The following is a 13154-nucleotide window of genomic DNA, read 5'->3' as shown; positions in this document are numbered from 1 at the left end:
GGAAACTGTCGTCATCCGTCCATCACTCCCGCCCTCCCTCCCTGAAAGCGCCGGCGGGAAAACAGTTCGCGCGCTTTTCCAGTCATTGACAGCGTGGACGCCACTGTACTCCGAGCATGGAGCCCGCTGCGACCATCGCTGCAGTTGTGGCCGCTCTCAACGTCTCGCAGCTTATCATAAAGGTTTCCCTGAGGCAGATGCAGAAAAGTCAGGCGAGGAGGCTACGGCACCGCGGTGATGTCCTGAAGTCTGAGAGTAGCACAGACCTGTCAGAAAGCAGGCGACCCAGCGCCGAGGACATCACAGTGGCAATGGGTCATGTTGATGCCGTGGAACGGCGATTCTGGGCACGGGAAACAAGCACTGAGTGGTGGGACCGCATAGTGCTGCAGGTCTGGGATGAATCCCAGTGGCTGCGAAACTTTCGCATGCGGAAGGGAACTTTCCTGGAACTTTGTGAGTTGCTGTCCCCTGCCCTGAAGCGCAGTGACACCCGGTTGCGAGCTGCACTGAGTGTACAGAAGCGAGTGGCCATAGCCCTGTGGAAGCTTGCAACGCCAGACAGCTACCGGTCAGTCGCGAACCAGTTTGGGGTGGGCAAATCTACCGTGGGGGTTGTTGTGATGCAAGTAGCGAAGGCAATCGTTGATGTACTGCTGCCAAAGGTAGTGACCCTGGGAAACGTGGAGGCGATCATAGATGGCTTCGCAGCGATGGGATTCCCAAACTGCGGTGGGGCCATAGATGGAACTCACATCCCTATCCTGGCACCGGACCACCAGGCCACCCAGTACATTAACCGAAAGGGATACTTTTCCATGGTGCTGCAAGCACTGGTGGACCACAGGGGACGTTTTACCAACATCTACGTGGGATGGCCGGGCAAGGTTCATGACGCTCGTGTTTTCAGGAACTCTGGTCTGTTTAGACGGCTGCAACAAGGTATTTACTTCCCGGACCACAAAATAACTGTTGGGGATGTGGAGATGCCTATAGTCATCCTCGGGGACCCAGCCTACCCGCTAATGCCCTGGCTCATGAAGCCCTATACTGGCGCCCTGGACACTGAAAAAGAACTCTTCAACTACCGGCTGAGCAAGTGCAGAATGGTGGTGGAGTGTGCTTTTGGCCGTCTCAAGGGGAGATGGAGAAGCTTACTGACTCGCTGTGATCTCAGCGAAACCAATATCCCCATTGTTATAGCAGCTTGCTGTGTGCTCCACAATCTCTGTGAGAGCAAGGGGGAGACCTTTATGGCGGGGTGGGAGGTTGAGGAAAATAGCCTGGCTGGTGATTACTCACAGCCAGACAGCCGGGCGATTAGAAGAGACCAGCGGGAAGCGCTGTGCATCCGGGAGGCTTTGAAAGCAAAGTTCCTGAGTGAGCAGGGTAACCTGTGACTTTATAGTTTGTGTACTGAGAAGCTAAACCTGCCCCCGTTTCTTTACCCAGGTAATGTTGACTATCCTATCCAGTTACATACCCCCTTCACCCCCCCTCCAACACACGTGTCGAAATAAAAATAGTTCTACTTTGTTAAAGCACACCGTTTTCTTTAATACTGTTTTCGCGGGAATTTTTTAAAACTGGGACGCAGACTGTGGTGCGGGGCGGGTGTAGTGTTGTGACGCGAATGCAGCTTCTAAACTCAAGGATTGACAGGCTCCGCTGTGGTGGGATGCTTGTTTCAACGGAGCCTGTCAACCCTCCTGATCGGGACTGTGTGTATGGGGGGTCTATTTGACTTTGTGGCAGGGGGAGGACGGTTACAGATCCCATGCTGTGTGGCTCTGTGATCCTGCCTAAGGACCGGCGCTTAAGATCTGTAACTGCCCTCCCCCGCCACAAAGTCACAGAGCAACCCACCCCCCCCCAACATTACATCAAAACAACTTCCCAGACTAACCGGGGCAACTAGTCACTGCATCACTGCACTGTGTATGTGCCCTGCTGCTGTGCCTGCCCCCGACTATGTACCCTGCCAAAGGAGACTGTCCTGTCCAATTACCAACCCCCTTTCCCCTCCTCCTCCAAAAGAACATGATTGAAACAGTAGTTAACAGAAACGAATTTTTTATTATCAACTACACATGGCATTGGGAGGTGAAACTTGGACGGGGGCTTGTGTCAGGCGGGAAGGAAAGAACTTTTCAAATTTTGGGAAATGAGAGCCTTCTGCTACTAGAGCTCTCTGCAGGGGTGGAGTGAGACTTAGCAGGGACTCTGCCGCCTCTCCTTCTTTGCACTTTGGGTGAGGTGGGTATGGGACTTGGTGGCGGGGGAGGGCGGTTAGAGATGGACTGCAGCGGGGCTCTGTCCTCCTGCCTCCGTTCCTGCAGAACATCCACAAGGCGCCGGAGCGTGTCCGTTTGCTCCCTCAGTAGTCCAAGCAGCGTTTGAGTCGCCTGCTGGTCTTCCTGCCGCCACCTCTCCTCCCGATCCATGTTGGCTTGGTGCATTCGGGTCAAGTTCTCCCGCCACTGGGTCTGCTGTGCTGCCTGGGCTTGGGAAGAGGCCATAAGCTCAGAGAACATGTCCTCCCGTGTCCTCTTCTTCCTACGCCTAATCCGCGCTAGCCTCTGGGAGTGTGATTCCAGGCTAGGTTGTGAGACAGTCGCAGACGGGGCTGTGGAAATGGGAAAAAGGGAGTGAATTCCTCAGAAAGATAAATGTAGTTGTGAACAAAGAACATAGTCTTTCTCTGTGAACAAGACCATGCACAGCACCTTTCACATGCGCACTCAGCACAAGGTCGAATTCTCGGCCTTCGCATTCAGTGCCTGGGGTCTTGAACAGCACATTTGAGAAGCGAGGCAGCACAACGGAATTTCTGTTGCAGGCAGACATGGTAAGCCGTACACTTGTGGCAGTTTAAAACTTTTATATTACCACTGGCCTCATTTCACATTTAAATCAATGTCAGTCCCTGCTGCCAGCAATCCGGCAAGCGGGAACTCTGCCCCTGTCCCACCCCCTCGCGGCTGTCCCCGGGAACGATCCCTTTCGGCTGCCCCTCTCCCGCCTCCACCGCGTGGCTGCAAACCAGCGGTTACAGTTCTGTAAAGGAACGGGAAAGCAGTCCCAACACTAACATTCCCCTACCTAATTAAAAGCAGGTCACCATGGCCGACATCACCCTGATGAGGATCTCCGAGAGCGACAAAGAGAGAATGCTCCGGGAAAGCCTCCAAAGACCAGGGCCGTATGCCACCCTGCTGTGCAGAGCAATGATCCCCGAGTACTTGATAATCTCGTGGCGCGGCAACGTGTCGTACTTCGGAGGACCCAATAAGGCCGCTCTCCCCAAGAACCTCATGCAACGGCTTTCAAGTTACCTCCAGGAGAGCTTCATCGAGATGTCCCAGGAGGATTACTGCTCTATCCCCGGACACATAGACCGCATTTTACTGTAGCTGCAGTAGCAGGGAATAAACAGTAGAGCGGCTTGTGCAGGACAATCACTGAAAACCGGACATTGCTAGATTTCTTTTCAAAACTTGCACTGCCCCTTACTAAACCGTTAAGCGCCTAGGGCACACTAATCATGAACAACCCATTCTTTTAATTGTTAATATTCCTGTTTTGTTAAAAATAAATGTTTAGATGTTTACAACACTTACTGGCTGATCCTTCACCAGATTCTGTGTCCGGGGTAACGGCTGGGGACGCTTCGTAGGGGATCTCTGTAAGGGTGATGAAGAGATCCTGGCTGTCGGGGAAATCAGCGTTGTGAGAGCTGCCGACTGCCTCGCCCTCCTCATCTCCTTCCTCATCTTCCCCGTCCCCTAACATGTCCGAGGAACCGGCCGTGGACAGTATCCCATCCTCAGAGTCCACGGTCACTGGTGGGGTAGTGGTGGCGGCAGCACCGAGGATGGAATGCAGTGCCTCGTAGAAACGGGATGTCTGGGGATGGGATCCGGAGCGTCCGTTTGCCTCTTTGGTCTTCTGGTAGCCTTGTCTCAGCTCCTTGATTTTCACGCGGCACTGCGTTGCATCCCGGCTGTATCCTCTCTCTGCCATGTCTTTAGAGATCTTCTCGTAGATCTTTGCATTCCTTCTTTTGGATCGCAGCTCGGAAAGCACGGACTCATCGCCCCACACAGCGATGAGATCCAAGACTTCACGATCAGTCCATGCTGGGGCTCTCTTTCTATTCCCAGACTGCACGGCCATCACTGCTGGAGAGCTCTGCATCGTTGCCAGTGCTGCTGTGCTCGCCACGATGTCCAGACAGGAAATGAGATTCAAACTGGCCAGACAGGAAAAGGAATTCAAATTCAAATTTTCCCGGGGCTTTTCCTGTGTGGCTGGTCAGAGCATCCGAGCTCGCACTGCTGTCCAGAGCGTCAACAGAGTGGTGCACTGTGGGATAGCTCCCGGAGCTATTAGCGTCGATTTCCATCCACACCTAGCCTAATTCGACATGGCCATGTCGAATTTAGCGCTACTCCCCTCGTCGGGGAGGAGTACAGAAGTCGAATTAAAGAGACCTCTATGTCGAACTAAATAGCGTCGCAGTGTGGACGGGTGCAGGGTTAATTCGATTTAACGGCGCTAACTTCGACATAAACGCCTAGTGTAGACCAGGCCTAAGACACTGGTCAGTAAACCTCTTAGAGAAAAAATAGGTAAATATTAGCAAGTTTTATAGTCTTTAATATAGTGTAATTTTACAAAATAATTATTAAAAATAAGGCCAGTTTCTTTCTGAAATGGGTGATTTCAATGAGAAATGGCCCTGTATCAAAACGCCAAATCTGAACATCCACAAATTTAAGGGTGTTCAGAAACTGAACCTGGACTTGAAGTATGCAAATACCCTTGTCTGTAATATTTATAATAGACCAAATTCCACCAGAATCTGAATGTTTGGCTCTATCTTTAATTGCATTATGTGGGAAGTGTTCCTGGGTTAAGTCAACCTACTCTATGTGGTTCTTTAATTAAAAATGACCTAAACAGGTTTCTTGACCAAATGGAACACATTTTTATTTGTAGAGCGACAGAGAAATTTTTCTTGTTCTCGACATTATCTGGAAATTCAGTCCAGTTAATAGAACCTGTAGTGCCACAGAAAAAATAAGTTAAAGATCATTTCTGCTAATAAAAATAGTAACATATAGATTAATGTTCATCTAATTGTACATGGCGGTAATTCCAGAGAGGGGGTTTCTAATGACATTAGCAAGCTTGATTGCTTTATTAATCTCACAGTTACCCCTCAATGGAATTTCAGCCTTACATGAATAATTCAGCTTTTTTTTTTTAAATAACAAATGGTTTAAAATGTATTTTTTTCAAGCATTTATTTACTCTGTCTTTTCCCCCATGCACAGACTTCAAAACTGAAACAAATGACTTACTGTGGCTTTCAGTGGTACTGTCTTGTGCTTCTGCCAACTTTCCATTTTCAGTTAAAGATTAATGGCCTAATTTTCAAAAGAAGCTGAGCATGTGCAGTTTCCATTGATTTCAGTAAGAGCTGGGATTGCTCTTACTATGATCATCATCCCATAAATGACTAATAGTAACAAAGCTCTATCTACCAGCAACATTTGGGATGGGTTAGTGAAGGCTAAAAAGACCTGACTAACCTCATGTACTGACAGTAAATATTTAAACTATACCTCTCCTATGCACCCAGCATCAGAATATCTGGGGGCCTGCTATATATTAAGAAGGCATTGTTTCTGTCACAAATGATCAAATCCTTACCTCTCCCTTGGTTATGTCACATTTTCAAGTGGGAGTTATTCTGGTTCTTGATTTTTGGGAGTAATTTTGCCAAGCCTATGCTGCAGCAGCCACCTTCGTTGCAGAAAGGTTTGCACAAATAGAAAAATATTACACCGAGCCCTAAAGTTGTTAAGACACTAGCTGCCCCTGGATTCTGGTAGAATGGAATTCCACAGCCGAAGGCCTTCCAGTAGGAAAGCTCTGACACTTGTGAATGTTGCTCTGGGAACCATCAGCAACGGTGGCCCCAATTCAGCAAAGCACTTCAGCATGTGTTTAAATCCATCCCTATTCAGCTAACGCTCACACGCTGTAATTAATCAGGCTGGAGTCTCTATTGAACATACTGTATGCCTTGAATTCATCAACCGTCCTGGCCACCATTTCAAAGTCAATTTACCAACAGGTAGTGCACCACACTATCTGTAGTATTGTATGCATCCCCTAGTCCAGGGGTCAGCAACCTTTCAGAAGTGGTATGCCGAGTCTTCATTTATTCACTCTGATTTAAAGTTTCACGTGCCAGTAATACATTTTAACGTTTTTAGACGGTCTCTTTCTATAAGTCTATAATATATAACACAACAATAGTTTAATGTAAAGTAAATAAGGTTTTTAAAATGTTTAAGAAGCTTCATTTAAAATTAAATTAAAAGGCAGAGCCCCCTGGACCGGTGGCCAGGACCAGGCAGTGTGAGTGCCACTGAAAATCAGCTTGCATGCCGCCTTCGGCACGCGTGCCATAGGTTGCCTACCCCTGCCCTAGTCTAAGTGTACGGAAATACGATGGTACCTTATCTACCACTCTGTGGTTGGTTTTAAATTGCTATTTGAATCTGTTGGTGTAGGGTGGGATTTTCCAAAGCATTTAAAGAAGTTAGGAGAACAAGTCTTACTGACTTTGAATGGGCCTTGTGCTCCTAACTCCCTTAGCTGCTTTGGAAAACCTCACCCCCAGAGTCAGCCTATGCTTTTTAACATTCGTATTAGAGAAACAGTGTGGGTGAGGTAATATATTTTACCGGAGCAACTTCTGGTGGTGAAAGAGACGAGCTTTTGAGCTATACAGAGCTGAAGATGACCTGAAGAAGAGCAGTGTAGTGCAAAAGCTTGTCTCTTTCACCAAAAGAAGTTGGTCCAATAAAAGATATTACCTCACCCACCTTGTCTCTCCAGTGTTTTAGGGTAGAATTTTAAAAAGTGACTAAATGCACAGGCTGGGATTTTCAAAGGGGCCTAAGGGAGGTAGACCCTTAACTCCCATTGAATTTAAATAGAAGTTGGGTGCCTGACTCCTGTAGGTGCAATAAGTCCTAGTGAAAATCAGGAGGACTTGTGGCTCCTTAAATCAATTGAAAATCCCACCATTAAGCCTTACATAGCGGGTGGGATTTTAAAAGCATCTAAGAGATAAAGGTGCCCAACTCCTATTTGAAGTCCATGTAAACCGTGTGTCTAACTCCCTTAAGCATTTTTGAAAACCTCGCCTATCAGTTTTGGAGCCCTTTAATCTAAAGATTCAAGGCACTTAAAGGTGAAGAACCACTGTAACTCCATTTAGAAGTGAGGAAACTGAGGCACAAAGAAGTTAAGTAACTTGCCTAAAATCACACAGAGAATAGTGGCAGAGCTGGAAACAGAATCCAGGTCACTGACTCCCAGTCTAGTGATCTGGGAAATAGACTATGACCAGCTCCTTCTTCCTCAGCTGGGCTCCCTCCCTCAGTCACCTGATTCCTCTCAGCTGTGGCCTATTGGGTTAATTAGCCCCTTTCTCAAGATGCCTTAACCCTTTCAGGGCAAGTGTGGGATGAACACATCATCACATAGACCATGAAGACTAAAAGGTAATTGGGCACAGTCACACTTCAGTAGCATTGAAAAGCACAGATTATTTTAATTTAAATTTAGTAAAGGTACTTAGACAGAAGCCTATAATAAAATATAACATTTTATGTTATTATTTTACATCTGTGACATTCATTTATTGGAGTTTAGCACTCAGACTGATTTCATTCATTATATCAAAAGTACAAAAGTCATGTAATGGGAGAGAATTACAGCTTAGAGCAGTAGTAGCAGATCTATTGCTCTTGCTTTAATTAGAATCTACTTTTCATAATTAAAATGATTTTTCATTGCCGCAAAGTAATATAAACTGATAGTTTAACATACATTGCAGGTTATGAGAGAAAATAAGAGCTAAACAACGATTACAATTGCACATTTAAAATAAGCTTTAAAATGTTAAACACAAAGAGTTAAAAAACAGGGCATCTGGAGTTGTGCATGATGCAGTTTTCAGGTTTATGCATGTTGCAAAATGTTCTATTTGGATAAAAATTACTCATCTAGATGTCTGCCACACAGAGTACAATGAATATCCATGGGGGACGAACAGGGGGGAAATCAATGAAAACCTAAGACAATCCTATTAAATCTCAGATGAGTAAAAAAAAGTCTCTCATAAAGAAAGATATTGGTAGCAGTGCTGAGGTAAAGAAGGAACTATGAAAAATCATGTCATATCATATATATGACACTTCCAGGTATTTAAGTGGTTTCCTCTCACATATGTATGTATTTGACCTATGTCCTTTGCCACAAGGGATCTCTTTAAATTGATAGGACACAAAGCCAATTCAATGTTTTTCACCTGCCTCTTCAGTTTACAAATGAGACCAAGCCGTGGCTGGGAAGGCCAGTGCAGCTGTTCTCTGAGATCCGAGTCATCATGCTAAATAAAAATGCAAAAATAATGTTGTAAACAAGGGATGCTTGTACTTTCCTCTCCCCACAGACTAAATGCTGGTTCCACCTTGCCTAGCAAACATGAATCATGCAAGGACCCAGTGGCATAATTCCCAAAGGTATTATGGTACTAACAAGCTGGGCACGTGACCATATCATCTCTGATGATATGACCACTGTCCTGAAGCCACACTGTATATGACTCATCCACATCTGTTAGACATTCATAAATTATCATCACTAGAGGATGAGCAGACTCAGACGTAACTGAAACACAAAGGTACATGTGGGGGAAAGAAACCCTGAAAATAATATGTAAATTGTATTGGGCAAATATGCTCCTGGGGTAATTAGATCTGCTGTAGTCTCTTTCACCATGAATTTTATAGTTCTCGTTTTGTGAAGACTTAGAATATATTTTATTATTAAATAATTTTCTTACAAGTTTAGATTACTCATTGCCCTGCGAGATTGGCAGCCATACACCATGATCAATGTAAAATGAAAGCAGGCAGATCACTGATATTTTGGGAACCCACAAATATATCTTTCTTCAGTGAAAGGTAACTGTAACTCACAGAAAAATGTGCAGGACTACTCAAGGCACGAAATCACTATTGAAAATGAATGCAATATTCATGACTTCTCATCAACATCTTTAAAGTTTCCGGTGAGCTCTGCTTTCCCAATCCATGGCACTGTAATATTCTAAACAAGAAACTCATTAAAACGGAGTGCTGGTTTGCAGTCTATCATATTTATTTTTCATGAGTGTGTTGCTAATATAAGCATGAACCGTTGGTTTAGCCTGAGCAAGTGTACAGTATACCGGAGCAATACTAAAAAAAAAGTGTCAGATTACAGTTGACAAGCCTCTGGAAAGTCATTTCTGTTGACTGTGACACACTTTCTCTCTGCCAAATCAGTTAATACTTAGGCCACATTATTTTATAGAAAGAAGTAGATCTTCTGTGCAAACCTGCAATGGCTCATACAAACTTTTCACATCTATCATTTCTCACTAAATAAAGCAACTAGAGAACAAAGATGATATGAAGCCTCTGGATGCTTAAGCCATAGAACCAGGCTGGCACGGGATCAGGAAGAGAACACACCTTTGCACACCCGTCCATTCCTCAGACAGTGCCCTGGGGAGTTTTAATCTCAAATCTATTAATAGAATACAAATGCAATATTATTATGATATATTCATACTAGTCTAGAAAACCTTGAACTGCAAATTCATTACACTGGTAGTTTAGCCATAAAAATAATAATTCTGGTCTTTAACTTGGAGTGAGGAACAAGGGAGAAATCTGTATTATTTTGTAGGAACATAATGTGCCTCAGTTTACCTGCTTGATATTATTCTAGCCAATTGCATGGAGTTAGCTCAAAGAAGGCTGTTCAGGAGGAGCAAGCAGGAAATACAAGAATGACAGAGAAGGTATCTTGAAAGAGAGTACCACGGGTTCTTAAGAGAAACAATGGGTGAGCTAGTCCTTGGAAAATCTCTACCTGACTGTCACCAGAAGGGTGAAATGCCTATTTTTCCAAGACCAAAAAGGACATAAAGCAGTTAAAACCCCCTGTCTAGAGGAAAAGGAGGAGGAAGTGGCAGGCAGCGTCTTAGGAGTGATACTGATGGCAGAGCATGCAGCAGGGCTACGGAACTAAGGCAATTGCTAGGCAGGATGTCCCTGAGACAGCTAGGATCACCTAAGCTTTGAGAGAGGTGATGAGCTGCAGGCAAGCCCAGGCATGTGAGCCTTCTGTGGGGTTAACCCTTTCTCCCTGCTTGCTGTGTACCTTTGGGCAAACAGACAATACATCTGTATGAGAAAAGCTGTTTGAAGTCATTTTAATCAGCTGCTAGTCACAGGCACCTGAAGAGGAGTATCTTGCATGTATCAATTGCCGTTCGGCCTGTCATGGTAACAGAGTTGGAAACACAGCGGCTGCCACGCCAGGATCCAGTCTAAGAATTGTGAGACTGTCGGGTTCTACCCAGAAAGAGGTGAAGGTGGCAGAACCTTTCCCCAAGGATGCCCTCATGAGGGCTGCAAGGGATATAAGGCACCGCTCACCCTGTAACAGTGGGAGGATGGTGGGAATAGGCCAGGGGTGGGCAAACTTTTTGGCCTGAAGGCCACATCGGGGTTCCAAAACTGTATGGAGGGCCAGGTAGGGAAGGCTGTGCCTCCCCAAACAGCCTGGCCCCCGTCCCCTATCTGCCCCCTCCCACCTCCCACCCCCACTGCCCCCCTCAGAACTCCTGACCCATCCAACCTCCCCCTGCTCCCTGTCCCCTGACTGCCCCCCAGGACTCCCTGCCCTTTATCCAACCCCCCCGCTCCCCACCCCCTTACCATGCCGCTCAGAGCACCTGGACTGGCAGCTGCACCGCCCGGCCAGAGCCAGCCACGCCGCCGCACTACCGGACAGGATCTCGCAGCCCTGCCACCCAGAGCGCTGGCGGCATGGCGAGCTGAGGCTGCAGGTGAGGGGGAACACTAGGGGAGGGGCCAGGAGCTAGCCTCCCCAGCCAGGAGCTCAAGGGCCGGGCAGGACAGTCCTGCGGGCCGGATGTGGTCCACAGGCCATAGTTTGCCCACCTCTGGAATAGGCGGTGTTGTAGCCTTGTGGTCTGGTTTGAAGTGGGGTGAACCACGGAGTTCATGTAGCTGTGGGTAGAGGCCTGTCACTTGGAGGCAGTGCCCACAGCAGAGATTGGGGAAGCATCCACAGGTGCAGCTCACTCCTGAGCCATCACATTTGGCAAGTTAGCTTTCTGGCCCATAGCGCTTTAAATGTTTTTAATGCTAGTGAACAGGGTCTGATTGACAAGCTTTGACTTGCTCTCTACTTTTCCTACCAAAGTTCTCTCTTTTGCAGCCAAGCCAACGGCAATGCACCCACAGTACCTCGCCTATAATGCCTCAACTCTGTCCTGGAAGGACAACTTTAAGGATTGAGAGGGTCCTTCAGTCCTTGGCTTCTGTGCTGAAATCACTACCAAACAGTGTTGACTGTAGTGGTGGGTTTTGTGATGTGGACACTTGTCTACTCTTTATGGACAACGGCTATCAAAGAGCCAGGGCCGGCTCCACGGTTTTGGCCGCCCCAAGCAGCAAAAAAAAAAAAAAAAAAAAAAAAAAAAAGCCATGATCACAATCTGCGGCGGCAATTCGGCAGAAGGTCCTTCGCTCCGAGCGGGAGTGAGGGACCGTCCGCCGAATTGCCGCTGAATAGCTGGACCTGCCGCCCCTCTCCGGAGTGGCCGCCCCAAGCACCTGCTTGCCAAGCTGGTGCCTCGAGCCGGCCCTGCAAAGGGCTGTCTGTCAATAGCATATGCACTTCAGACATACCCAAGAATTCAACTACGTTTTGGAAATGAAATTTGGTGGGGTTACTCGTGGTTTTTTTTTTTTTTAATAAATTGAAATTTAAATTAAGAACTAATTCTACTCCCATCGAATTCCATGGCCAAACTCCCATTGGCATTAAAGAGAGCGAGACTGATTTCCATGCGCACTGTGGTTCTTTGTATAAACACATAAAAAAAGGTATTTCATTAAATCAGGAAATGAAATGAACACTAGGCACATATTATTTTAAAAAAAAATCATATTGCCATTAAGTAAATCATTCCTACTAAAGGCTGATGTGAGATCAAATACTGATGCACTCCATAGATTTCTCCTTTATTTACTACTTGTAATCTTTTAAAATTAATTATATATTCAACATAGCAGAATGGCTGAAAATGAGCCATTGCAACCCATCAGGTTAATAATATGTAGTCTAAACATTTTAAATATATACTGTGTTTACCAAGTAACCCAGAATGGCTTCTGTGTGGGTGTTCTTAGTGTATTAGGTAAATAAAACGTGTTCTAAAAGATCTACCTAAGTGCATACAATGGAGGCCACTGAACTGTGAATTTGCTGGCAGGAAGGGACTTGTGACATTCTGTGGGATTCCGCCTGGAAACAAAGAAATCTGTACTACAATATATTGCCTCCTGCAGTTTCCTGCAGAGATGGATCTCGCAGATAAAAATACACTGCTTTGTTGCTGCTACGGGATTTATCAAAGAGTCTTTCAGGTAATAACGTGCATTTTGTAATCTTCCTTCAGAGATGTCTTTCTCCCCCTAATTCAAAACAAAGCCAAGGAAAAACAAACACACAATAAATACGGATTGAAATAACGTTAATGACCAAGCAGGAAAAGTCTTTGCTAAAACTAGTAGTCCATCCTCCGTGCACACCAATGAACTTTCAAAATATATGGCAGGCCCAAGGAAAGAAAATTGTCAGGATGTACATTTAATTTTGTGAATGAATATATTCTATAATTATTATTTAAAATAAATTCCTTCACTGTGCATGATAGTGCATTACATAATAGAAAGCTGATAATCTTCATATTCGTGATTCACATTGCTAGTCCAAAACCAAGCATACACATTTAAAAGAAAAAAACTGTAGAAAAAGAACTGGAAAGGGGAAAAATAAATGAATATCATTTAAAGGAGCTTAATATTAAAAAAGCAGGACAAAAACAGAACATAAGAATGGAGAAACGAACAGGCTAAATACGTCTTAAGTCTCTTTTCAAAACGAGACTTGGGCACTTCTGAAAATTTTTGCTTACATCT

At 45.6% G+C, this 13154-nt stretch overlaps 2 protein-coding genes across 4 annotated transcripts in view; both read right to left on the bottom strand.

Moving 5' to 3' along the window:
* Positions 1 to 13154, bottom strand: part of PDE4B (phosphodiesterase 4B) — a 380290-nt gene that overhangs the window by 169648 nt on the left and 197488 nt on the right. The gene's annotated exons all lie outside the window — the stretch shown is intronic.
* Positions 2008 to 4340, bottom strand: LOC135972985 (uncharacterized). Its single transcript, XM_065553980.1, has 2 exons — positions 3621 to 4340; positions 2008 to 2626 (listed from the first exon to the last, which is right to left on the bottom strand). Exons 1-2 carry the CDS (start codon positions 4195 to 4197, stop codon positions 2151 to 2153), a joined length of 1053 nt encoding a protein of 350 aa, XP_065410052.1. The 5' UTR covers positions 4198 to 4340; the 3' UTR covers positions 2008 to 2150.

This window comes from Chrysemys picta, chromosome 8, assembly GCF_011386835.1.
Source record: "Chrysemys picta bellii isolate R12L10 chromosome 8, ASM1138683v2, whole genome shotgun sequence".
NCBI classification, from domain to species: domain Eukaryota; kingdom Metazoa; phylum Chordata; order Testudines; family Emydidae; genus Chrysemys; species Chrysemys picta.
The sequence above is the reverse complement of the archived record's forward strand: the minus strand, read 5'-3'. Positions and strand labels throughout refer to the sequence as shown.